Consider the following 25,012-nt stretch of genomic DNA (forward strand, 5'->3'; position numbering starts at 1 on the left):
TCTGGCAGAGACTGAGGTCTCTCTTTGGGGATCACTCATCGGTTAACACTTCCATAACATGTGGAGTTCCTCAAGGCTCCATCTTAGGATCTGTGTTGTTCAGTCTCTACATGTTGCCTCTGGGAAACATTATCAGACAACATGGGATTCATTTTCATTGCTATGCCGATGATACTCAGCTGTATATCTCTTTATCACCCAATGACAACCATCTCTGTCGATGAACTGGTTCACTGCATTGATCACATCACCTTGTGGATGTCATAGAATTACAGCTGAATAAAGACAAAACTGAGGTTTTAATCATTGGAGCAAAGGTTCAAAGAGAGACTCTGCGCTCCAGTTTAAAAACTCTTGCCTAAAATGTCAAGCCCTTTGCAAAAAATCTTGACCTTGACCTTAATTTTGAATTTCACATAAGCAATATCATAAAAAAAAAAATGCTTTTTATCACCTTGAGAAATATTGTAAAAGTCCAACTATTCCACTCACAGGCAGATACTGAGAAACGTATACACGCTTTTATTACCAGCAGGCTCGATTACTGTAATGCTCTCTTTTCTGGCGTACTTAAGAAAGCAATAAATAAGCTTCAGATCAGTCAAAGTACAGCAGCACGAATACTAAGACCCGTCGGAGAGCTCGCGTCTCACCAGTCCTGAAGTCTTTTCACTGGCTGCCTGGTAGTTTTAGAATAGATTTTAAGATCCTTTTATTTGTATTTAAATCCCTCAATGGTATTGCACCAGATTACCTATCAGATATGCTTTTAATTTATGCTCCCTCTAGATCACTCAGGTCCTCTGACCCTGGCCTTTTTAGTAATTCCCAGCGTGAGGACAAAGAGATATGGGGAGGCAGCATTTAGTGTGTATGGTCCTGGCCTCTGGAATAGCCTGCCAGTAGAGCTGAGGGCATCAAAATCTTTAAACACTTTTAAAAGAAATCTTAAGATATACCTTTTTGATTTAGCATTTTCGTAATTTATTTGATATGTATTTTATACACTTTTTACACATTTTATGCACGAAACGTGCTATATAAAAAAAAGTTGACTTGACTTGGGTTTTAATTACATACAATATAAAAGCTAGCATGTTGCGTGCACATAATCCTGCTTCACTCAACAGTCCAGCAAAGTTAGTTATTAGTTCTACTCGCAGGCAAACCCAAGTTATTGTATAAAACCTCCTTCTCTCGCTTTTCTGATCCTCTTCTTACATATAACACAAAATCTTTCAAAGAGCTTTACTCAGCAACATTTTGCTTACAAATTCCACATAATAATGATCTTCTGGACAAGCAAAGTGCTGTTTGTGGAGCTTGTCAGAAGTCAAGTTCACAATAAGGAGAATAAATGCTAACCTGTGCTTGAGAAAGTGCTCCGACTTGGGTGTTACTCATTTCAAATTATGACATCAGCAATTAATGAGGAAGAATATTTAGTGATAATGTCTTGTGTGTTGAGATTGAAGGTTAATAACTGACTTTGGAAACAGCAGTTTGACCTGCTTTTAGCTTCATTAATTTTCTAACGACTGATTTTTGTGTCAACAAATTAATTTGTAAACAATGTATGAAATTTGTATGAGATTTTTGGTAATGACTAATTTCTCCCCATCAAAAATGCTTTTGGTATTTCCATACATAAATGTTGACGCTCAAAAATGGTTCAGTAAATCTTTAAATATTTATTTGTCACTGAAAATTGCAAAAAAAAAAAAAAAAAAAAAAAAAAAGAAGGAAAAAATAATATAAAATTCTACTGCAGGCTTTTATTTAAATACTGAACAAACATGTTGTAGATTTGTCCTGTGTTCTCTGTCGGGTGCATCTTGGTGTAGCTGATAAACTGGCGCCGGAATTTCCGCAGCTCTGCCATGTTGATGCTCCTGGTGAGCTCGATGTTTAACATCAGGTTAAGGACATTCAGCAGTTTCCACCGGCAGACAGGAAAGTCCCTTCAATTAATCTGGAAGTAGTAACCAACTAAAAGTCTTTCAAGGTCACATTATCACATTTCAACCTGTGCAGGTGGACAACACAGAGAAATAATACCACGTATGGAATGCTACCGACGTCATTTCAAAATCTCATTATGCAGCAGTCATTAAAGATCGACCAGCACAGAACCCAGTGTGCTTTTTAAGTTAGCTTCTGCTTAGACCAACACGTTCAAAGGAGGCAATCAACGTTTGCTTCAGAGAAAGTGCTGCACAGTGGAAATCCACTAATCTTTATCATTTGGCTTCTCTCCACCGCCAAGACCTTCTAACATTGCCTGGCATCATTAAAGTCTTTTGATGGACACACATTCTTCCACCTTCCTCTTCTAGCAACAAACTTCTTTCATACGGAGAAGTTTGCCTCCCACCGCCGAGGGAATGTGACTTGCTTTAGGAGGTAGATGATTAAAATGAATCAGTTATTCGTCAAATCATTAACTGTGACAGCTCACGGCTTCCCGGACAAGTGACACCACACAAAAATAGGACAACCAAAACCTAATGTGAAAAGATTTATCAAAACTGTGTTCAAAAGGATATTTTTTCGGTAGCGCCTGGAACTGAGATGAGATCCCCGGGTACGCTCGTCTTCTGCGCGTTAAAAATTGCCTGAAAAATGTGAATTAGCATTAACACGTTACAAGGTAATGTTGTAGGTACAAGATCAGCAAAGCAGGGTCATCAAATAGAGACTTAAAAGGGCCGGTGAATCATAATTAAAGCAGTATTTCCTCTCGAAAATTGTGCAATAAGCAACGAGTCAAAGAGTGAAAAATTGCAACCCGTGTGTACTTACTTCGGCACAAAAGTGGAAAAAGCAACAAACTAACAAACACGCGTAGTCAACAGAAAATCAAGGACATACAGCTGTTGATTACCTAGTGGAGCGCAGCACATCACATAAACGGAAATAAATGCCAAACTATTAAATTTATTAGGTGCCGTTTGTCTGCTAATGGCCATTAGTTCCCTTTGGTTTGCTATTTATTGTCATGAATCTGCAAGAGTTTACGTCAAAGTCCAATACATCAGTGAGTCAGGACTTCTGAATCATAATTACAACTTGGATGGTGACATAAAATCTATTTAGTTTTGTGTTACATTGGAAACTGACAGCAGGCTATAAATACTTGCTTTAGTCAACAATATGGAGGGACATTTTTACATTGTTCAATTGTTGCTTTGTAAATTGAGGCTTAAACCACGGATGTTTCTGAAAATGACTCCTCAGGTCATTTATTCTTTTATTTCAATGTTTGAGTCTTGAAATATGACAACTCAGATATGCCAGGAAAACCTAAAATACCTACCATTAAGACATCTTGTGTGATTTTGTCCAACTCGTACAAGAAGTTTGCAGATGACAATGGTTGCTGCGAAGCAGAAAAAAAAAAACAGCTTTATGACTAATTTTCTATATTTTTTTTATGTATAAATATGACCTAAAATATCATCTGATTTTTACACCAGTCCTAAAAGTAATCAACGAGGATCCAATTAAACAAATGATATAAAAAAATATTATACTTGGTCACTTATTTGTTGAGGAAAATGTTCTAATCCAACATATCTGTGAGCACTTTAAATTTAAATATTACCGTCTCATTTGTTTAATAGGGTTTTCTTTATCTATTTTAGGACTTGTGGAAAAATTGGGTGACGTTTTAGATCATATTTAGGCAGAAATATAAAACATTTTTTAAGGGTTCAGAAACTTTCAAGCACCGCGGTACATGTACCGAATATCGTGCTTTTATGCTTGTAATCTGTGAATGTCCTCACGCTTTGAGTAGACTGGTTCGGTGGGGGAGCTTTTCTCCTGAAAAGTGCATCAGAAATGGCTTCAAAATGGAGCGCCTCGTCTTTCAGGATGGTGAAGAGAGGGCTGTCCCATCGGTTTCGGGAGTCTGGAGCTTCAAATCTCTGAACTAATGCATCGAAGCTTCAAAACACAAAGCGGATGAAGGCAAATTACAGAAACAAATACATTCAATTGCGTTCTCAATTGAAAATAGAGGGGAACAAGTCAATGGTGGAATGCACCCGTTCTGTGTGTTTCGAGCCTTCTCACTCACATGTCCTGGTTGTACTGATCCGCAGCATCTCTGCTGGTGTTCCATAGCGAGCTCTGTTCATCTGATGTCAAACAGTACACCTTCATCAAAAGACAGCGTGCCATTGCTTAGTTTTAATCGTGAAAGTAACAGGAGAGAACTTTAAAAAAACAAAAACAAACACATAATTAAAAACTTTATTCAGTGTACTTACTCACCAGGCATTGTGGTGTCTGCGCATGTTTGATGAGACAGAAAAGTTCATACCGGTAGCCTGTGAGGTAATTCATTGTTTGAGGTCAAATCACATCAAAGTATAATACAGGATCTACGCAGCACACTTTTGTGAGTAAGACTTACCTTTTATGTAATTTAACGAGTCCAAAATGACGATGTCGTCTCTGTTGACCTTCCTAAACAACAAACACATTAGCAGTGAAAGGTTTGTGATAGTAGTTTTGACATCTGATCCTGAAACAGATGTAAAAAAAAAAAAAAAAAAAAAAAACTCACCTCTCTACTTCGGCTTTCAGAGAGGCTCGGACATTGCTTTCCTTTTGGGAATCTGCAACACACCCGACAAGTTACTGCAGAGGTTCGTCCAGTGCAGGTCCAGGGTTATTTTAGAAACCAGTTTCAAACAAATCTTCTTAGTAGCATGCACAGTTCAGCAGACGAATCGCTCAGCAACTGGCTGCTATGATCTGTACAGACTGTATGATATTCATATGGGAAACATATGGACGGGACATGGAGTTTGAACTGGAGCAGAGAAGTAAACCGATGAGGTCAGGAATGTCTGGACAAAGCGGTTGCGTGGCTTTAACTAACAATTGTTTTTATTATCCGATAATTATCCCAAAATTATTGTATTATCCGTTTGCTCTTTAAGATGTGAGAAAATGTCAACCCGTATTTCCCAAAGCACAAGATGCAGCCTAAAATGTTTAGTTTTGTCCACAATCTACAACCTAAAGATATTCAGTTTATTTTCATGTCAGAGAAGCTGACAGAGATATTTTTTATTTATTTTAAAAAAAGACTCAAAAATGGATCGCATTAGTTGGCAATACATGTTTTGTGTATCAAATAATCAATTCATGGAGAAATTGTTGCAGCTCTAGTATAAGAGCTTTCTGGAGAGCTCAGGCGCTGTAGTAGCAGTGAGGAGTGGTTGGCAGATTTTTAACTGTGCATTTGGACTATTATCATTACATCAGAAATGCACTGTCAGCAATACAAAAAAAAATAATCACCAGACACTGGATTAAAAAAAAAAAAAAAGCCTATGTAGAGGCAATAAGTTACATGGCTTAGGTGCTGTGAACCAAAGTTAATAATAGGTGTAGGAAAAACCTGCTTTAGTAATGAGAGAACATTTTCTGTAATCCCGTCGTGGGACATTGAGTTATAGGAGTATTTCTAATGTCGGCACGTTACTGCAGACGTTTGCACACCAAAGTCCATTCAAAGTTCCACGAATTTAATGCTGTCCCAATCCCAGAAAAAAAAATAATAATAATAATTAAATAATTAAAAAAAAACAATCTTGATAGTGATACAATAAACACCGGCACAAGACTTAAAGCATAAAGCACGTGGTGTGCGCCGAATGAAGAATATTATATTACACTACTTACGCAGATAAGTAGTCTGTTTGATTTTACAGGTGATGTTTTTTGTTGTTGTTGTTGTTTTTTTTAGGGCTAACTGGTTCCTGCTGTGAATCACTTCCGCCAGGTAAGATAACATCGCTTCAGCTCGCAGGAGGCGTTATAACGTTGACTCAGCAGGGCAAGAAACGGTTCAAGCGTGCAAGACGATTTTCCAGCAGGACTTAAAAGGTCTTAAAAAGATAAAGAAAGGGCATCGCCAGAAACACGCAGCTGAACAGACCCAGGTCGCGTCACTCGCCTGCGTAAACAGTGTTCTTGTCCACATCCAGGGCTCCTTCTCCAACTATATGAACCTTTCGCTCGGTGCTCTCCTCAAAATACACCTTCAGCTCCTCCGCCCTCCGTGTCTTACCGCTGCAGGGGTAACCGCACATCACTACGAGAGGCATCGGCGAGACTTGTTACCGCACAGGCGACCCTAAAACGAGATGAGCAAGCCTGCACGTTGCCACTCTCACCCGGATATGATACCACAGCCTATTTTAGTGCGGACCGACAGGTGGCGCCATTAACCTCGCCTAACTTCCGAGTACTGTTTTAATTTGCGTTGCAAATACTTTTGTATAAATAAAACACATACTTCCATGAAAATCTTTGCTCTTTTTTTTTTTTTTTAATGAAATAAAACCACATGTATTTCAAATGACCAAAAAAAAGAAAATGAAAACCAGAAGAAACACGGTTTATCATATTAGAAAACGGAAACATATTTAGAGCTAATTTTCACAAAAAGAAAAACTCTCCTCTTCATCAGTTGGATGCCACGTCGTTACAGTTATAGTGTAACAACTGTTCGTGGAAATGCTCCTCGAGTGGGATCTCCTCCTTCTCTATAGGAAGGGGGAAAATACAGTGAGTTGTACAATTGAACGACTTAACAGCAACACCAGTAAAACTACTAACAACAAACAAACAAATAACACTGAAAACACTACTACTTCTGACAACAAGCCACTGACGTGTCCAGTGTCGGTTATCGTTGCGTTTGCTGGGCAGTTTTCAACATCTGGATGAGCAGCGCCTGCGGGTCTCCCCCGCCGAGCAGAGGACCAACGTGTCGGACTTCATTGGGATCCTTTATATCTTCAATGACAGACTCCACAGTGGAACTATCCACAATGCTTTTCTTGCCCATGAAATGCCCTTATGGAATCAAACAAACAAACTCCATGTTATCTACAACAACAACAACAAAAAAACGATCACACATTAAGCCAATAAAGTGTTCCATTTTCTTACCTGTTGCCCACAGATTCCCTCTTGGATTCACCTTGAGCTTTGAAACTTTATTTCTCAGCTCAGTCAAATCAAAAGTCATTGAAGTTGTCATGGCGATGCACAAGATGAGGACGAAAGAAGACAGGAGTCTTCCTCGGCAGGTGTTTGTCAAAGCGCCTTTCATTTCTCAAACCTGCTTCGAGTTCAATCGGTGCTGCTCAATTAAAACCCCTTTGCTCCTCTGTGACTTTGGGGACAGGCAGTTATACTGAGAAAGGATGGGCTTAATATTCTAATGGGATGAGGTCATCTATCTGCGGTTGTTGCTCATTGGATGCATGATGCACGTTAGCGTGCTTTGTGCCCTCCTGACTTGCTGCGATGACTGTGAAGTACGTGGCCTCACTGCAAACCCCACCAATTATCACATCCAAATACCATCAAAACACTTTCCTCCCCGGCGTCCGGCAGTTCAGGGACACAAACAAGGTCTGCAACGTAGACGAGCAAAAGACGAGGCAGATGTGTAATTAAATGTACTGATTTATTTATAAGTACTCGAACGTAACGGCAAGGCACATGGGCCGCTGCATGCTGAACAGACATAATGGCTTATTAAGAAACGCTGTGAATCCAGGTGTCGTAGGCTACTATATGTACACAAGTTACTTTCCTATACAAGTCCTCACTGTACGCGGTATCAAAAGTACAAATATCGTTCAACAAGCATTACAAAAGAACAAGTCGTGAACGAGTTTAGTCCGTTCAGCCTCTGCAGTTTCACAGCTGCAGCGTGGCGACTTAAGGACTGACAAGAGAAGTAAAGAGCTCATAGCACTTTCATAGAAAAGTTCACTTTTCAGTTAAGTCAATATGACCATAAAGCCTTAATATCGTTCCCAACATAATTTATAAAATTGAATAATATGGGATAATACATGTTTTATAAACTGATTTTAACATTGCACCGAGATTAACTGCAACTTCTGAAAGCCTTTCAACGTTTAACAATCACTGCCATTTACCACGGAGGTAGGAACTGTCATGTAGTCGACACAAAACACGAGGTGTTGACTAACAAAATTACATCCTGCAAACAAGAAGTATCCACCTCTGTAAGCGATTGAAGAAATAAGCTTTGCTCTGAAGTCAACGTGGATATAGTCATGCATTAGTTCCTCGGGTATTACTAGTATCACTGTGAACGCAATCTCTGATATGCCCCTGAACTTCACTCTCGCACCTGCACTGGATTATCCAAAACAATGTACCCTGATTTGACACAACGCTGACGGTTCACATGCCAGAAAGAAAAAACAAAACAAAACACTTCTGGCAATTTGAGGTATTTTCAATACTGCTGCAGCACACGTGTAATACCTCCGTTTCCCCCCCAAACACTCTGAAAAAAAGTTTAAAAAAAAAACAAACCAAAACAAACCAAAAAAACATCGACGAAAAAAGGCCAGAACTGGGTCAAGTCATGCACCCAAGAATCAAACATGTTCATAAACTTGAAGCCTTTCAACGTAGTTAGAGTCAAAATATGCATTCGTTTGTATGTGTAGACCCACTTTAGCAAGACAGCTCCGTACCTGCATGGGATCTCTATTAACCACGTAGCACGAATGCACAAGTACTGCTATGAAATGGATATTCAACAATAGTATGTTTTGTGAGAAATGGTGATCACAATTCTAGATTTTGTAACAGTTCATGTCAAAAAAAAAAAAAAAAAAAAAAAAGCAAGCCAAATCCAATTCAGGAAATTACAACAATATTAAATTACCACTGTTTATAAAAGGTGAAAAAAAAAAAAAAAATCTCCCTCCCTCCATTCACCAGTACATCAATCAATACCAGACCTTAAAACTAACAGACTTTCCTGAGTCTCCTGTCAGGGTGGATGGAAAATTAGAGATAAAAAAAAAAAAGAAGAAGAAAAGGGTTCAGCTGTGGTATAAGTGCAAATATATGTGAAAGGCAAGATTAATATATTTCCAACATGCAAGGTTAAATTAAAAAAAATGAATATGAAAATACTGTTTTAATTAAATATACTGCACTGCCTCTAAATAACTTGACAGAAAATTAAAGGCCCCGAATCTTTGTACCACCTCCACGAAGAACATCCCTTGTAACTTTCACACGAAAGCCGAAGATGTTTAAGCAGCTTTTTTTTAAAAAAAAGGAGCCGAGTCGACCCTCGCTACCGCAGAGAAACTGCTTGTGTCGGAGAGTTAGTGCTAAGTTTTAAATTACAGTCCGAGGTCTTGGTACAGCGAGGACTCTCCGGCTCCATTGACTGCGAGGGCTCAAACTCGTTTCTCTCCGGCGGCGAGTGGTTTCCCTCGTCGTCCTCTGCTGCTCCGACGGGCCGATTGTTCCGCTCCTTCTTCCGAACATCGGCCCCCCCCCCGCCTTCTCGCTTCACTTCCGCGGGATCTTTGACTTTGTGCACGATGAAAAGATGTCTGCTGAGAGACAGCACGGAGGTGAAACACAGGCCGCAGCGAAGGCACTGAGGAGTGTTCTCGTCGGTTTTGTGCAGAGGTATGTGCCGCTTGAACTCCGCGCCGTCCTCTGTGATGAAGCCGCACTTTGAACAGCGGAGCTGAGCTTTCAGATGCTTAGCCGAAGGAGCCTCGAGACTGCCGGCGCCGTCCGGCCCCCCGGCCTGCGTGCCCACGGCAGGCGTTGCCGGCACGAGCCTCTGAAAAATCACACAAGTTCACGCCTTTTAAAATGCCGACCGGCAAGATGTGTGACGTTTGTTGCACGTGCCTGCGGGTATTTCTTTGCCGTCGGTGTAAACAAATAAGCTTACCTTGCCCAGAGGTTTTTTGGATTCCTGGATGAATGTTTTTGGCATTTGGCTGAGATCAGGATTTTTAATTCCGTGCATGAGACTGATGTGGTTCTTCAACAGCACGCTTGTCGTGAATATCATCACGGTGTCCGTGCAGTACCTAATGTGTGGGGAACAAAAAAAAACAACAACAACAAAAAAAAACACTGTAACAACATTTAATATCTTCAATTTTCACTTTCAAAGCGAAACATTTTCAGATCTTACCAACAGGAGTAAATTCCCTTCTTCCCATCATGGTCGGTGCGAATGTGTCTTCTCAGGCTGACTGCAGAGTTGTAAGACTGCTCACAATGTTGGCATGGATACTTCTTTACTGACTGTTGACACAAAGAAGTTCAAAATAAGACGGAAAATTCAAAAAAAAAGTGTGGCAAGACTAGCTTTGCAGACTTACACTGTATTGAAGTAATTACCTCGAGTTATGAGGTAATCAGTAATATCTAATGAATTCATTGTTCGGACAAATACGTTTTTAGAAATGATTTATTCATTACTTGTAATAAAGTAATTATACCCGTAACTGCTAATCTTGTTTATTGTGCAGAATTGATATATAGTAACATTTCAGTTATTGTGCTACACTCAGCTACAAGGGGAAGGTTCAGTCACCATGTCAGCTAAAAAAACAAAAACAAAAACCAGGACACCAAATGTTAAGTTAAACATTTAAGTTAAACACTGCTACGATATCCTCCCCGAACAGAGTAACTCAAAAAGGATGCACCGAAAGTGTGCAGCGATTCGTGCACCTTTACCTTCCTGTGGTCGGTCCTCATGTGAGAAACGAAGGAGTCTCGTTCTGTGAAGCCCTTGTGACACTCGCCACACGTCCAGCGGTTGGGCTTCAAGCCCGGCCGGCTGTTCTGCTCGGACCTTTTCCTGGGACTGTCCGTCCGCTTAGCGGGGCGGTGACTCTTTGGTTGTCGGACGGAACGAGAGTCCTTGTCCCGGTCCGCTTCATTGCTCTTCTTCTCCGTCTCTCCGGTCACGTTCCCTACGTGCGCATCCTGCAAAACGGGAAACCCAGTGGCAAAAGAAGAAGAGTTCAAATATGACACCCTGTTGTCTCTATTAAGTCATTATTTACTCAACAATATCTGACTGCTCTTTTGCCAACGGTGCTGCTGGAGTGCGTCACTTCATATTTTACCCCGTTGATTTCTATGCATCGTGTGCCTGGTTTTAAAAGAGCTCATAATGTGACAGAGGCAAACGTAGCACAACAGCAGCTTTGCTTTACTGGGCACGTTTCATAACGCTCCTGCGGGTTGACGTTAAATGTCACTTTTTTTTTTCCCCTCAGTTTTGACACAAATAACAGAAATCAGTAATCAGTTGCTTTTTGTTTTTCTTTACGCTACTTTCAGTTATTAAATAAGTAACCGAGAATGTGGATAAACATTTAAACTCCTGAAACCATCTCAAAATACAGGCTAAATAGATCATTACCAGGCAGTTTGTTGTTAACTGACAAACATACAAAGGTTATCCTAATAAAAAACAAAACAAAACAAAAAAACCCATTTAGGTCTAACCTTGAAGTGTTGCATTAAAAGCTGCTTTTGTGGAAACACCGAGTTGCATTCTGGACACTTGAAAACACACTTAATGCGCTTTTTGGCATTCTGTTGGAAATGCTGAAACAATAAGGACTTCTTCTTGAACATTTCCCCACATGAACACTTAAAGATTAACCTGCAAGGGGAAGAGGAAGAGGAAACTTTTAAAACAACCTATCAAAATAAAATGTACCACTTTTTAACAGCTGGGAGTCACGGGATTTGAACTCACCGAGGAGATATTATGACAGCCCGGTGTTTGTTTTTGATATGCTCTTCACAGCTGTCGGAGGTCTCGAAGGCAACTGGACAAATGGAGCACTTATAAAAGACTTCACAGTGTTTCTCTTCGATGTGAGTATTTTGTCCTGGGAGGGTCCTGAAAACCACGTCACAGTGAAGACACCTGGAAGAAAAGGAAACATGGTGCCACGTCATTGTAACACTGTCCTGGATATTTGTGAGTTATTAATGAGGCCTGCATTTCTTGTTCGATACTTACTTGTACCAAGCCTTGCGAGCATAGTGCAGGCAGGTTTCCTTGACGTGTTTCTGTATGTCTGCAGAGCGACTCACGGTGCCGCACTCGGGACAGCAGTAAGGGGCCTTGTGTCTGTGAATGCGTTGGTGAGCTCTGAAGCTGCACTTGTTGGGCAACAACATTGAGCACAGTTTGCAAATCTGTGGTGTGAAAGAAAACGAGTAAAAGAACGTCAAAATAAATAAGTACACAAACGTCGGTGCACGTAAAGGAAGTATATTTCATATTTTTTCTGTCCACAAATTTTCATTTATCATATAAATTTTTTTTTTTTTTAAAAGTACTCTGCGAGCAGCCCAAAACCCTGATAAAGCTTATTCATCAGTGTCACAGATCTCATCTGTTGTGCAAAAACTATTAAAAAAACAAAACAAAAAACAGATCACTGTTGCAGAGGGTGTCATGTGCCTTCGTTACACTTAAAAAAGAGGACACTGTATTTTATATGGAGTCAACACAATATGCACCATCCTGCATAGCAGCAATGAGTGGATTAATCCACAGCTGAAAACAGCCAAAATTGTACATCTGCAGGAACGAACAGGCTTTAAGCACAGGAGAAGCTGGGAAACTTTGCAGAACAAGACTAAAGAGTATTGTTGGCCTTTTTGTTGGATTTGTTGGCGTCGAGAAAAATACAGATTATTTCCTTTAATGTTGCAGTGAAACATCTACTCACCAGTCCTTCCACATCCTCTGACAGCTCCTGGTAATGGCCTGCAAGTGCAATGTGGTCAGGTAATTGCTTGTTACACTCCAGGCAAGAGAGTCGGTGGCGAATGACGCTGTCTGGATGCAAGGGCAGGACGGGCTGACTTTTCGGTGAGGGTGCGGCCTTAGAGCCCACATTCACCGGTTCAGTGCTCAGGGGTGCAAACATTTGCTCCTCGGATATGGGTTTCAGATTGAGCTGCGTGCACTGCATAACCACGCCGTTGTTCTTGTGTTCCCGAGCGTGTGCCAGCAAGGCACACTTGTTGAAGAACGCCATCGTCTTTGCGCAGGGTGTACATCCCACTTCGATGTGAACGCTCCTCCTGCTATGGTGATAGGCGAGACTCCTCTCCAACCCGAAGGAGTCCCCGCACTCCAGGCAGCAGTATCCGTGAGCTGGCAGGTTGATATTGCTCCCCGGAGGGGGTTTCAAGTTGGGCACGTACGTAGGCACAGGGTTGGCATTGGTCAACAGTCTGTTTAGGGTTGCTGCAGCTGTGTTTGGGATGGATGTGCTGGGATAAGGGCTGGCCGTTTTGACCTGATGCACCAATGGGACAGTGCTGCACACTGTAGAGGAGAGTGTCGGTTGACTTTGTTGGTGGGTGGTGGACCGAGCAGCTACTGAAGCAGCAACACTGTGAGGGACCAGGTTTAGACTCGCTAAGTGCATCGCTTTTGGGAGGAAGTTTGTGTTAGTTGTCGGGCCTGCTGTGGCCGAGACTCTCTTTGGTTTCTGCACCTGATGTGCGACAGATCTCTTCACAGGGCCGGCACCACCACCACCACCACCACCACCACCAGGACTCGTGTTATGGAAAACTGTTGCGGACTGCCTTCCATCCGACTTCCTGGAGTTTTCCTCAGAATTTCCGCGCGGAGCTTTTGGTGACGATGTACTTGCCGGGTTACCTTTAGTCTGTAGTCCAACGATGCTGTCAAGAGTTTGAGACGGATGAGGGGACACGTTACAGTAAGAGTCTTCGCTTTTCATACTCTGAGCAGGAGAGGATTCGTAGGCAGAGTGGACTTCATCCGTTTCTGAATCAGGCAGCACACTGGTGACTGTGCGCTTGATCTGCCCAGATGTGGTTTTAATGGTCTTAATTCTGACCCTGGGTATGGCAGGGGGTGACCCAGATGCCACCGCAGGCGACGCTTTGCCACTGCTGTCACTGTAGATGCTCACGGGGCTATCGGGGGATTTTATTAACCGTTTCACGGCTTCGAGCGGACTTCTGGGGCTTCGTGGCGATATGGGCACCTTGGGGTGAGCTTTCACGCAATCATTCTGAACCGTTGACAACTCTCTGGGATTAGTCAGATCGCTGGGATCTTTTCTCGCGTTCAGAGCCACCAGAGCTTCCAGGCAAGAGGAAAATTTAGACGTCTGAGATTTGACATGGGAATACGAGGTGGGAACAACCATTGTGGTTCCTGAATTGCAGTTGTTCTCAATGAAGTTGTGGTTTCCGCTTGGCAGGGGAAATGCACTGTGCGCCATAAATGTTTTCTCTGTTTCATTAGTGACACACACGTCAGAGGGCTCCTCACTTCTTCTATTTTCTGTGTTCTTGAGAATATCAGAGTCCTTGGGACAGTTATCAAACACGCTAAGGTCAATTTTCTTCTGACTGTCTGGGATTGAAGGTTCCACCAACATCGAAGCTTCTGGGAAACAGGGTCCGTCTTGTTTTGAAAGCAGCTCATCTCTACCACACTGAGTGCCTTCAGATTCGGGACTAGACACTGGACTAAAATGCGAAAGTGACTCGGAAAATACTGGCGCTCCATCAAGTTTATGCTGAACGGGCGTCTTCCCCGGAAGCTCTCTTAAACTGTCCCCGTTCAAGGCGGAGGCAAACGACTTGGAGAAGCCACTGTCAGGCGTCCCAGCAGGATCAACGGACGCGTCCTGTCCTCCGAATCCATTTTGCAAGGCTGACCCCGGGTGAAGCCGATCCTCAAGACTTTCCAGCGACTCCTGCCTGCTCGTGTTTTTCACAATAACACTTACAGCAGGGGTGTCTGCCGATGAGAGGGATTGGTTGCTCAACAAGCCGTCGTCCAGACACAGCCCCGCGTGTTTCAGCTGACTCTCTGCCTCCTCGTGGCCCCCCTGGATGGGCTCTTTGGCATCCAGTCCCGTGGCATCTGGGATGTCAAAGGCTGCCAGCAGATCATCAAAATCTGGGGTTTTCATGTCACCCATGGCTGTAGAGTCTCATGAACCTACAAAAACACATGCAGCGTTAGTTAAATACCTCACTTTTTTTTTTAATTTAAACTTCACAATGGGCGCTGAGCTGAAAGAAAGGTGAACACACACACACACACACACACACAACAGCTGGATGACTGAACAGCAGCTGGGGAAACGTCCTCGATGCTAAAGTTAGCTGCAGCTGGCGAGCTATAAACATCGACAAGGAAAGCAACAACCCGGCGCTTATTAAAGAGTAACACATCTCCTCGCGTTGTCAAAATACCAAACGAGCGAGAGGCCTAGAAGTTGTGTTTTAACGCGTGTGCGGTTAACACAGACGACAAGGTAGCCGAGCGGAGCCGAGCCAGCAAGTTAGCCACCTATCTTAGCAACATGCAAACCGCGGAAAAAAAAAAATCCTTCAGCCCAGCGAGTAAACTCGTCTCGTCCGGACGCGCTGACCGCTTACCATTTGATCCGGTTATGTTTAACAGCTCCAGTAACTCAAGCTTACGTCGCACATTTGACTGTGAGAGGGGGGTGGGGGGGCCCCGAGTGTTCGCCGAGCTAAATTGGGCTGTTTTCGGGTTTCATGGCTAAAGCTACGAGATGCTAACGTTGACTGGGTTGTTTGGAGCCCGCGGTGATGTCTCGCAGACCAGAGGCGGTGCTAAAACGTTTGCGGCTGTAAAAAAACAACAACAACAACTCCACTACAAATACTTACGTGACACCCCCCCCCCCCCCGCCCCCCCTGGCTCAAGTGCTGCAGGACACAAACGTTGGCGGTTGTTTTAAAAAAAAAAAAAAAAAAAAATTTAAAATTAATTTTAATTTTTTAATTTTTTTTACGTTGTCGAAGGTGATCAGATAATGTTTCATGGTCAAATTTGTCAAAATCAATTATAAGATGCAAAATGGCACGGCACGATCAGGCTACAACAACGTCATCAACAGGCCCCTGCCGCAGTTCAATGTACCTTTTGTATGTAACCATATAACCATAGTATGAACTTCTTGAAGCTCTGGCCTGTAGATTATAAAAAGTGTTACTTCAGCAGTTCAGTGTTGCGCTTCCAGTGTGTTGACTCACAAAGAAAGAAAAAAGTGGTCAAAACTAAAACAGCAAAGGACAAGGAACTAAAATATATTTAAAAACAAAATGCATCACAAGTGCCCAGAATCGTGCCTTTCATTAGATAGGATCCTGCTTGTCAAAAGTCTCAAGTCCAAATGAAATAAAATAGGACATTTGCTGAAAATACAGAAGTGTAAAATACACTGCATGATCAAAATACCTTTGAATACATGAACAGTAAGATTTGGACAATCATCATTACACAAATGATGTTCTTCTAAACACAAAGGTAATGATATCAGAAATATACCAAAACTCATTGTCATAATCATCAGCTGGATGTTGAACTTACAACAAGACAACCCATCTCCTGCTCAGAGTCCTCCCATCCGTTGTGCCAGTCAGTGTTTTGTTGACCCTTATCACTTTATAATCAGGTTGTAAATAAAGGAAACCAGGCTTCAGCTCCACTTTTTGTTGGTATTGTAGAAACCTGAATGTGTCGTAAATCACAGGAATTTTCAGATAAGGATAAGGGATTTTGTTACTGTTTGTCTTTTATGTCTATTGCTCGGATTTCCTGGTAATAATTATTGATAATTAATTGATTTTTCTCGTGAAATAAAGAAAAGGGGACTCGAATGGAGATATAGTAAAACTGGAACAATATCTTACTTAAAGATTCAAGCTATTTTACTTGGGACAAAGCTTATGTTTTAGTAAAAGTGCGAGTGCGTGATGCCCTGTAAGACAGGACTGAGGGATTTCAATCCCCCACATCTTCCTGCTAGTCAACAGTGACACCAATTCCTGTGAAGTTTACAGACACTCAGGCCTGCAATACTTAGATGAAAAAGATAAAAGCTTCACTAAGTGTTAAAAAAGCCAGTATTTCCACCTAACCCCTCTCAGAGTTTAACTTAACAGAAGGCTATAACAACATCTAACAGATCTACTGGGTATCAGTGACCGTAGCCTGCTGTATTTATGGCTGGTAATGTTATTGAAGGGATAAAAATAATTTATCTCGTTAGATTATGAATCATTAATACTTAAATAGATTAACTCACTGAATGGTGAGGTATGAATTCAGTTTAATGTAACATAAATTATATGTTTTTTGTATTGTACAGTCTAAAAGGATATCCAACAAGTGTATTTCACTTTGCCTGCCACATTTAAGCTGTTAGACTGGTTAATGATTTGATGGTGAACAGGAAAAGAATACCGTACTGTGTTACTGAACCAATGCATTTAATGTCGCACTACAAAATCTGTGATTAGGTCATTAGTCTCTGCTAAAGGATTTCAAGTCTTTCTAAATACTTGGACTGGACACAAATAAACTGCACTTTCAAACAATAAATATTCTTATTAAGCCCCCATTGGGTGTTATGAACCAAGGAATAAATGTTTTTTTGAAGGAATCATAGATTTTTATGTGTGAGACCGGCTCAAACAGAACAAAGAGCTGTTATCGTATCCGATCATGAATCATCACCCTGGAAGTAAAGTACAGATTGCACTGCAATATATTTAATGAACCAGATAATAGCAACAGCTGATTTCGAGGCTTTTGGATTCTTGAGCACATACTCAATGTGTTTAGATGCATTTAATGTCAAATACAGTGCTCCGCTGTGCTTTTTTTTGACTAAAGTAATATGTTCTTTACTCCCTGAACTTGCAGGGTAACTACTTGTTTGGTATACTAATGATATTTTATGGGTTTTAATAACTGTAACCTGTTTGAAAATGTGAACAGCACCTACTATATAGTTTGTTATATAACTGTATGTCTGTCTATATAATGGCTACTTATTCTTTTTCATCATGTTGTTGATTCAGTGGCTTGTGACAAATCAACTTAAAAAAAAAAGTCTTCTTCAATAATAGGAGACTTTTTATGACTTTAAACATGGGGGGAGCACAACCACCTACGGAAGATTCATGATTAATTCAATTTGTATTCCCCTATTTTATCAAATATTAACTCTTGAAGATCTGTCAAAAAAAAAAATTCACATCTAATCTCTCCTGGTTCCACTGATTTGGCAAAATACAGCAAACATGGTCAACATCCCGTAATTAGGTATTGCCACATAAGACACATAAAATAATTTTGTGCTGCAAAGTCAGAAGGCATAAAGCAGGATGTAACGTGTCTGTTAATGATACGATGTTTCATAGAGGGCAGAGTTTAGTTTCCCGTTGTGTATTTTACAGCAGAGCATTTGACGGCTTGGTTTAGGAGGACGCACAATGAGTAAGCTGAGCTCTGCTTTTCCTTGAATTTAAGCCATTTGTTTTGCGGTTGTGAGCTTTGTATTTTTCACAAGACAAGAATGCTGAATTTATTTTAAGGCTCTTTTATCTCACAGAGTACACAGGAGATGCAGATTGTTACTTGTTTGGCATTCCTGGTGGTTGAAGTTGAAGCGGTTTTCCCCACAGACTGCTTGCACACAAGTCAACAATGATTCTGTTTTTCAGTGGAAGAAAACAGTGTCCAGTTAAGAAATGTAACCCTCGACAACACAAATGGCATCCCCAACAGGGCTTTTGAAATGGAGGTATGTGTCATGTTTCCTTTTTCTAAAATAAAACACCACAAGATTATAATTTTTTCAAAATAAAATGACTTTGTTTTCTTAGCAGGACAGCGATATCGTCACCACCGAAAGGCCGACTGAAAAGACTAAAAAGGGATTAGGATCATACCTAAGGTGTGTCTCCTATAAAATTAATCTAATCATTGTTTTATTGTGGGTGCAGCAGTAATTATAGCAGGTGTACAGCATTATGCCTCTGCCATGTTGATGTTGTTGTACTGTTTGTGTGTGTAGGACTGCACGTGCATAACTAACATCCATACAACACAAAATCTGTGCAATTGTTTCTGGTCTACTCTAATCTCTGTGACTGTTAAGATTTTTTGAATGAAGTACAACATTTTGGGAAATATGTATCACTTCCAAACAAATCGTTGTAATTATTACATAGACATTTTCTCATCACTTAAGATTGTGGTATTTGATACATATTTTATGTTCAGTCTGACTTTTCTTCTGATTTGTTCTTCAGCCAAGTTTCCAGGCCAATTAATGCCACAGAGGATTACATCAAGGCACACTCGAGTACCTTCAAATACGTTGTCCTGGGCATACTCGGAGCAGGTAATAGTAAAAGTCTGTTTTTTTCATTAGCAGTTTATTCAATGGGGTGACCTGCACAGGTTTTCTGACGTTTCTTTGAGGACAATGACAAAACTACAATAATATTCTCAATATAGACAATGATGTTGATCAAACCCTCTTTTCTTCTCTGCAGGTTATGTGGCATACTTCATTGCAGCCTGTGTATTGGACTTCCAGCGGGCCACTGCTCTGGTAGTCCTAACCTGTTTGGCTATTTTTGCGACATCATATGAACTTTTGAAGAAGCACAAGGGAAAGCGCATCAGTCAGTGTTTCAGACCTGCTGCCAGATGCTTTAAATCAAACTTGAAATGGCTGAAATGGTGAATGGATTTATATTTTCAGCTCCATTTTCCTTATCGTGGTAACAATTCTGATTCAGACATGTTAATAAGTGAAGGTGTGTTGCTTGCTTGTGTTTTGCAGGGTTTTCATCTCAACGGTTGTGGTCCTGCTCGTCGTGTGGCTCGTTGTAGACACAAGCCAGCGTCCTGAGCAGCTCATGTCATTTGGAGGTGTGTGCATGTTCATCGTGCTTCTATTCCTCTTCTCAGCACACAGGACAGCGGTGAGTCTTGCATTGTTAATCAACCACTGGATAGTCAAGGATGAACAATTTCTGTAGTGACAACGGTTTCGAAATATGTTTGGGCGTTATCTGTCAAGTTATCGCTCATCTGTTTAGCTGAGACTTTGGATATCATTTGTCCTTGAGCAACCTCATCTTAAGTTTTATTTGAATTGCTTCCTTGCAATAACACAGGGCTTTTTGGAGACTTCCTGATACACTCTTGGTCAAACTATCTTTTTTGAAATCTTTTTTAGGTGTCATGGAGGCCTGTGTTTTGGGGTCTCGGGATACAGTTCTGTACCGGCCTTTTTGTTATCCGAACACAGCCTGGACTTATAGCTTTCGACTGGCTTGGAAAACAAGTGCAGGTAATAAATTTGGATGTTTTAAAAAACGAAAATGTAAATAAAATAATAAACACAGTTAGGATAAAATAAAAAGCTGATGGTTATTGTCTGATCCAATCAACCCCCTCCATAGACACCATAAAATGTACAGCATACAACTCCCAATTCATATTAACAGTTATTTGCACTTTATAAAAATCCATTCATTTATTAGGACCCCCAATTCCAAAAAACATCCATTTATATGCCAAAACATTTTGTATTATAGATTTCTGACTATAAGTGAGTCAGATATATATGTAACACCTTGATTATTACATTATTCACTATTGTGAAATGTAATGGCTACGTGATTCCTATAAATTTATAGACAGAGGAAATGAAAAATTATTTGAAAAAAATTTAACAGAGGTTTCCTTTTTGCCATATAATTACAGACATTCCTCAACTACACCAAAGAAGGGTCTGTGTTTGTTTTCGGTGATCTCATTGCAGACATCTTTGCCTTTCAAGTAAGTGAATGAGTGAATGATTATTCTCTAAATGCCCATTAAATATGTGCACCCAACCAAGATTATAAATTATTCACCTTGAATGTGTTTTAATTTAATTGGATTATTTACTCCTCAGGCTTTGCCCATTGTTGTGTTCTTCAGCAGTGTGATGTCAGTCCTTTACTTTTTGGGGATAATGCAGTGGCTCATTTTGAAGGTAAAACATGTACCTCACAGCATCGTCCATGTTCCTTCAGGTCTGTGTGTACATTATATTGCTTATGCCTGCAGTGATATACTTTAACTAAGAGCCATGTGTTTTTGTCCATGCAGATCTCATGGGTTATGCAGATAACAATGGGAACATCTCCCACAGAGACCTTGAGTGTGGCAGGCAATATATTCGTCGGGCAGGTACATAGCGTTATGTCTTTGCAGCACTTTATTTTACACTAGTCTGAAAACATTTTATTTGAATCTTCTTGACTATATAAAGCTATTATAATCAACTGCAGGAAAAAACATAAAGTTACTCTCCTTGTTTATTTTAACTTCATGTTTTTTGTGCATTAGACTGAAGCGCCGCTGCTGATTCGCCCCTATTTGAAGGACATGACCAAATCTGAGATCCATGCTGTTATGACTGGGGGATTTGCCACCATTGCTGGCAGTGTCATGGGGGCATTCATCTCATTTGGGGTGAGATAAAGCTGTTGATAGCACATGATACAAACATATACTATCAATAAAACTATACTAATATTCTGTATCATATTCTATACAAAAGGATGCAATAGCAAATGTTTATCAAAAGATGAAAATAGACATAAGAAGACAAACAACTAAAGATAATATGATTAGTGGTAAATTAATAACAATTTACAGTATATTATAGGTGTAAAACAAAGGAAAAAGTTTTGTGAGGTGGGGTATCTAACGGCCTATTAGATGAAACATGTCAAGAACTGTACTAGAGAAACCCAGCCATGTGTTTTCAATAGAAGACAATAAAGTCTGATAACTAAAAATAAACCAGTTTCTTAGATATTTTATTGCCAAGAAGGACTTCATGTTACTGGCATCTAGAGTGTTTTTCCTCAGAAGAAGCCATATCAAAGCAGCTTTGAAGGTCACTGAAAAACATTATAGGTTCATAATGTTTAGTGGTGACAAGCAGTAAAAAAAAAAGCTGGAAATCACAAAGCACAATTATATATTATCTCATCTTCGTTATTTTAACTGTGGAAAAAAAGCTTTAGAAAATCCATAACAATTAAATCGTGTTGACTGACATCAATGGTCGTGCTTATGTTCGCATTCAGAGCTGGCAGTCAGCAGTTCACAATATTCTTAAGACTGAATTTCCATTTTAAACAAGAAATTACAACTTCTTGGGAATGTAATTATGGTTTTGTCCAGTTGATTTCAGGTTTATTATTTCACAACAGTACATCTTCAAAGCATAAATATCAAGTAAATACTGTGTATTGCTATTCAGTGCAGTAAGCCAGTCTCTTCATTACATTGAATGATACTTTGTGGTCTTTCACAGATTGATGCATCTTCCTTGATATCGGCCTCTGTGATGGCTGCTCCTTGTGCGTTGGCTATCTCCAAGCTGTCATACCCAGAGACAGAGAAGACTCATTTCAATTCAGAGAAGAGCATCAAAGTGTCTTGTGGGTGTGTATGCCTTTTAATTTATTCTCATAACATTCATGTCTTTGTTTTACTTCTGTGGTTTTGAATGATTTTTTTTTAAACCCTACAGTGATGAACAGAACATTTTGGAGGCTGCTAGCAGTGGAGCGTCTGCATCAATCGGTCTTGTTGCGAACATTGCAGCAAATCTGATAGCCTTTCTAGCTATCCTCGCATTCATAAATCAGGCTTTGCTCTGGCTTGGAGGTATGGTGGGATATCCTTCAGTTACATTTCAGGTATGTTTTAGCAAAATACTGATAAGTACTGTGATTTATTTTGGTAATGTGGTAAACTTTTATTTTATAATATTTCAAATTAGATTTATTCAGACAGATATTTATTTGTGCTGACATTTCACAGATTTTGCCACCTTTTATTTGCAAATTTAACAAAATTGAACTAACCGTATCTGTGTTTGTGTTCATAGCTAATTTGCTCTTATGTATTTATGCCTGTGGCCTTCATGATGGGAGTACCGTATGATGAGAGTTTCCTTGTGGCCGAACTAATTGGCACAAAGCTCTTCCTCAATGAGTTTGTGGCTTATGAGAAACTATCTCAGCTGAAGACCAACAGGCTCAGTGGACTTGATGAAAGTATTGGAGGTGAAAGACAGTGGATATCGGTGAGTAAATGTTCTTTACTTGACTTTGAATATTGTCAGTGTGGTTGTGCCACACAGTATAAATTTGTGAGTCTGCGCAGAAAAAGGAAGGGAAATTATTTTACAATATGTGCAATCACATAACATGATTTTCTTGTTTCAGGTCCGATCAGAAACAATCAGCACTTATGCTCTGTGTGGGTTTGCCAATTTCAGCTCACTGGGAATTATGATTGGAGGTCTATGTGAGTATTTCATCATATCAGTGGCATTTTTATCTTGACCCAGAATACTCTCTCTGGAATGATTTCTGACACAAGTATTGTGCTTTCTCAAAGCTTCTATATGCCCATCAAGAAGAAGTGACATCTCATCTTTGGTGATAAGAGCCATGATCACAGGGACTTGCGCATCTCTTATTAATGCTTGCATTGCAGGTAAATCTCAACAATTTGTTTTTAGTGCATCTCTAGTGCATCTTGCAGTGCAGTTTAACTGAGTAACTCTTCACTTTGTTTCTCAGGGCTCCTCTTCATACCTCCTCTTGACTGTGTGGGGGTATTTAAGGTATCTGACTTCAATACCACAGATGGAAGCATTCAAACTTGCTGTCAGGACCTCTTTCAAAGGTATGCATTTTCATTTTTTTTTTTAATTAAAAAAAATGCTTTATGGTGCCTGAATTTATTGGAAAAAAAATTTGTCATAAAAGGTTAATATCTCTTTGTGATATGGAGATATTTGTCCTCACATTTCAAATTAATTTTTTTGCAGCACTGTAAACAATGGGACCATCTCATTTGAAGGCTCATGGAGCACTGTAGCAAACGCCACAATGTTTTTAACTAAATGTTGTCAGTGTTGTGGTCTTACTGGTGTGCCAGTGTGTAAGTAGAGGAGGAACAATCAATAAAAGTAGGCCTCATGCAAGGACATTGCAACAAATTCATCCTAAACTTCTCTTACTTTTTTCTGAAGTTTGCACGTACAAGCTTTAAAAGTTGGACATAATAAACTGTCTTAACTGGACAAACCTGTTGTGAATCACTTGCTTCAGCTCGATAAGCACTACCTGTTTATGACGAGGTAAGCATTAATGTTCCAAAAATTGTCAAATAAAGCTACCTTTTCGCTCCATTTGACAAGTGCAGCTGAGCTGTGTCTGAGGTTGTATTAGAGGACCCAAAACAATTAAATATAAATTAAATGCTCTGACATGAAATTGCAAAGTGAAAACATCTTTCAGAAGCAAAGCAGCCGATAGTGAGAGGTGGTCAGGAAAGCTGTGAACAGCCATGGAAGAGAGAATATAACAGTGCTTTGTCACTAAAATACCAATAGTATGCCAACAAAAATGTGAACTCTCAGTAAATTGTCATGCCCTTACAGGGATGATCTGGTAAACACAATATTTCTTTTAATTTAAGCTTCTCTTATTTTATTATTTATTTAATTTTCAAAAATGTCAGTATCATACTTTACAATTCATGTAGATTAAGGCATTACGATTTTCAGGTCAAATGAGTGTTTTCTCTGCTGTGGGGAGAGGCAGACTATCTATATATGACTCAAGCATATGAATAGTTTCTTTGTACCCAACAAAATTCTAATTTCTAAAATGAAAAGAAAACTGGTGACTGTCATGAATCCTCTTAAATCATTCGTTTGTGGTTTTTGCATGAGGCCGAGTGTCTGTTTTTATACTGTCGTTCATTACATGTCTGTGTTTGTACATTTGTGTCACAGTGAATGTAAAAATGTAAAGCGTATACCTTTTAAAGATGATTATATCTTTCATGTATTATATTGTAAATTAATTTAAATTTTGGCTTTTATTTAAAGCCAGGGATAAAAAGGGCTCCCCTTAAGAATATACACTTCAGAAAATATTCAGGAATCAACAATTTGATGGATGTAAATATTTCAAATAAAATCGAGGAACTCTATTGTTTTATAATGTTATTAATAATTATACAGTCAGACTTTTTCAAAAAAAATAAAAATATTTTTAAGATGCTTGGACATGTTTTACACATTCATTTAAAAAAAAGAAAATAAAAGAAAACATTCCAATGACAAAAACAAATTTATTCGCACACAGCCATTCACACGCTCCCTCACATATTTCGTATAACCTTTGGGTTGAACTCTGTGTACTCTATGTACACATT

The 25,012-nt window shown here is 39.9% G+C and overlaps 3 protein-coding genes across 4 annotated transcripts; 1 reads left to right on the top strand and 2 right to left on the bottom strand.

Annotated features, from left to right (window-relative positions):
- Window positions 1–1,365: 1,365 nt before the first annotated feature.
- On the bottom strand, window positions 1,366–6,190 carry kti12 (KTI12 chromatin associated homolog). Of its 2 annotated transcripts, none has more exons than XM_069708738.1 (9): window positions 6,089–6,190; window positions 4,574–4,625; window positions 4,421–4,473; window positions 4,279–4,334; window positions 4,082–4,161; window positions 3,789–3,948; window positions 3,317–3,379; window positions 2,545–2,615; window positions 1,366–1,904 (listed from the first exon to the last, which is right to left on the bottom strand). In XM_069708738.1, exons 1-9 carry the CDS (start codon window positions 6,123–6,125, stop codon window positions 1,763–1,765), a joined length of 714 nt encoding a protein of 237 aa, XP_069564839.1. In that variant the 5' UTR covers window positions 6,126–6,190; the 3' UTR covers window positions 1,366–1,762. The 2 variants fall into 2 exon arrangements, with proteins under 2 accessions (XP_069564839.1, XP_069564838.1); XM_069708737.1 differs by having other exon boundaries at window positions 5,975–6,190.
- A 1,289-nt stretch (window positions 6,191–7,479) lies between these two features.
- On the bottom strand, window positions 7,480–15,446 carry znf592 (zinc finger protein 592). The gene is made up of 9 exons (XM_069708716.1): window positions 15,316–15,446; window positions 12,606–14,872; window positions 11,888–12,066; window positions 11,618–11,791; window positions 11,362–11,521; window positions 10,582–10,833; window positions 10,031–10,143; window positions 9,782–9,923; window positions 7,480–9,667 (listed from the first exon to the last, which is right to left on the bottom strand). The coding sequence occupies exons 2-9, from the start codon at window positions 14,850–14,852 to the stop codon at window positions 9,164–9,166; spliced, it is 3,771 nt and encodes a 1,256-aa protein (XP_069564817.1). The 5' UTR covers window positions 14,853–14,872; window positions 15,316–15,446; the 3' UTR covers window positions 7,480–9,163.
- Window positions 15,447–18,179: 2,733 nt separating this feature from the next.
- Window positions 18,180–24,845, top strand: slc28a1 (solute carrier family 28 member 1). Its single transcript, XM_069708684.1, has 18 exons — window positions 18,180–18,190; window positions 18,418–18,497; window positions 18,583–18,650; window positions 19,009–19,100; window positions 19,255–19,444; window positions 19,548–19,689; window positions 19,947–20,060; window positions 20,477–20,551; window positions 20,670–20,750; window positions 20,867–20,947; window positions 21,107–21,232; window positions 22,086–22,216; window positions 22,305–22,473; window positions 22,665–22,862; window positions 23,005–23,086; window positions 23,180–23,278; window positions 23,365–23,470; window positions 23,616–24,845. Exons 1-18 carry the CDS (start codon window positions 18,187–18,189, stop codon window positions 23,734–23,736), a joined length of 1,959 nt encoding a protein of 652 aa, XP_069564785.1. The 5' UTR covers window positions 18,180–18,186; the 3' UTR covers window positions 23,737–24,845.
- Window positions 24,846–25,012: the final 167 nt, after the last annotated feature.

The sequence above is a fragment of the Brachyistius frenatus genome, unplaced genomic scaffold (genome assembly GCF_029030835.1).
Source record: "Brachyistius frenatus isolate BFR_SWC_R1_liver_20210118 unplaced genomic scaffold, ASM2903083v1 Contig_77, whole genome shotgun sequence".
Classification (NCBI taxonomy): Eukaryota; Metazoa; Chordata; class Actinopteri; family Embiotocidae; genus Brachyistius; species Brachyistius frenatus.

Bases quoted from the DNA above. Each gene is read 5' to 3' on its own strand.
- slc28a1 (XM_069708684.1), top strand. The intron at 19,690-19,946 runs GTGAGTCTTGCA...AATCTTTTTTAG, and splicing joins TCTCAGCACACAGGACAGCG to GTGTCATGGAGGCCTGTGTT. The intron at 23,279-23,364 runs GTAAATCTCAAC...TTTGTTTCTCAG, and splicing joins TATTAATGCTTGCATTGCAG to GGCTCCTCTTCATACCTCCT.
- znf592 (XM_069708716.1), bottom strand. From the start codon at position 14,852: ATGGGTGACATGAAAACCCCAGATTTTGATGATCTGCTGGCAGCCTTT. The intron at 11,792-11,887 runs GTAAGTATCGAA...CTTTTCTTCCAG, and splicing joins GCTCGCAAGGCTTGGTACAA to GTGTCTTCACTGTGACGTGG. The intron at 11,522-11,617 runs GTGAGTTCAAAT...TTCCCCTTGCAG, and splicing joins GCTGTCATAATATCTCCTCG to GTTAATCTTTAAGTGTTCAT.
- kti12 (XM_069708737.1), bottom strand. From the start codon at position 6,125: ATGCCTCTCGTAGTGATGTGCGGTTACCCCTGCAGCGGTAAGACACGG. The intron at 4,626-5,974 runs GCGAGTGACGCG...GGTGTGTTGCAG, and splicing joins CAAGAACACTGTTTACGCAG to ATTCCCAAAAGGAAAGCAAT. The intron at 4,335-4,420 runs GTAAGTCTTACT...ATTACCTCACAG, and splicing joins CTCGTTAAATTACATAAAAG to GCTACCGGTATGAACTTTTC.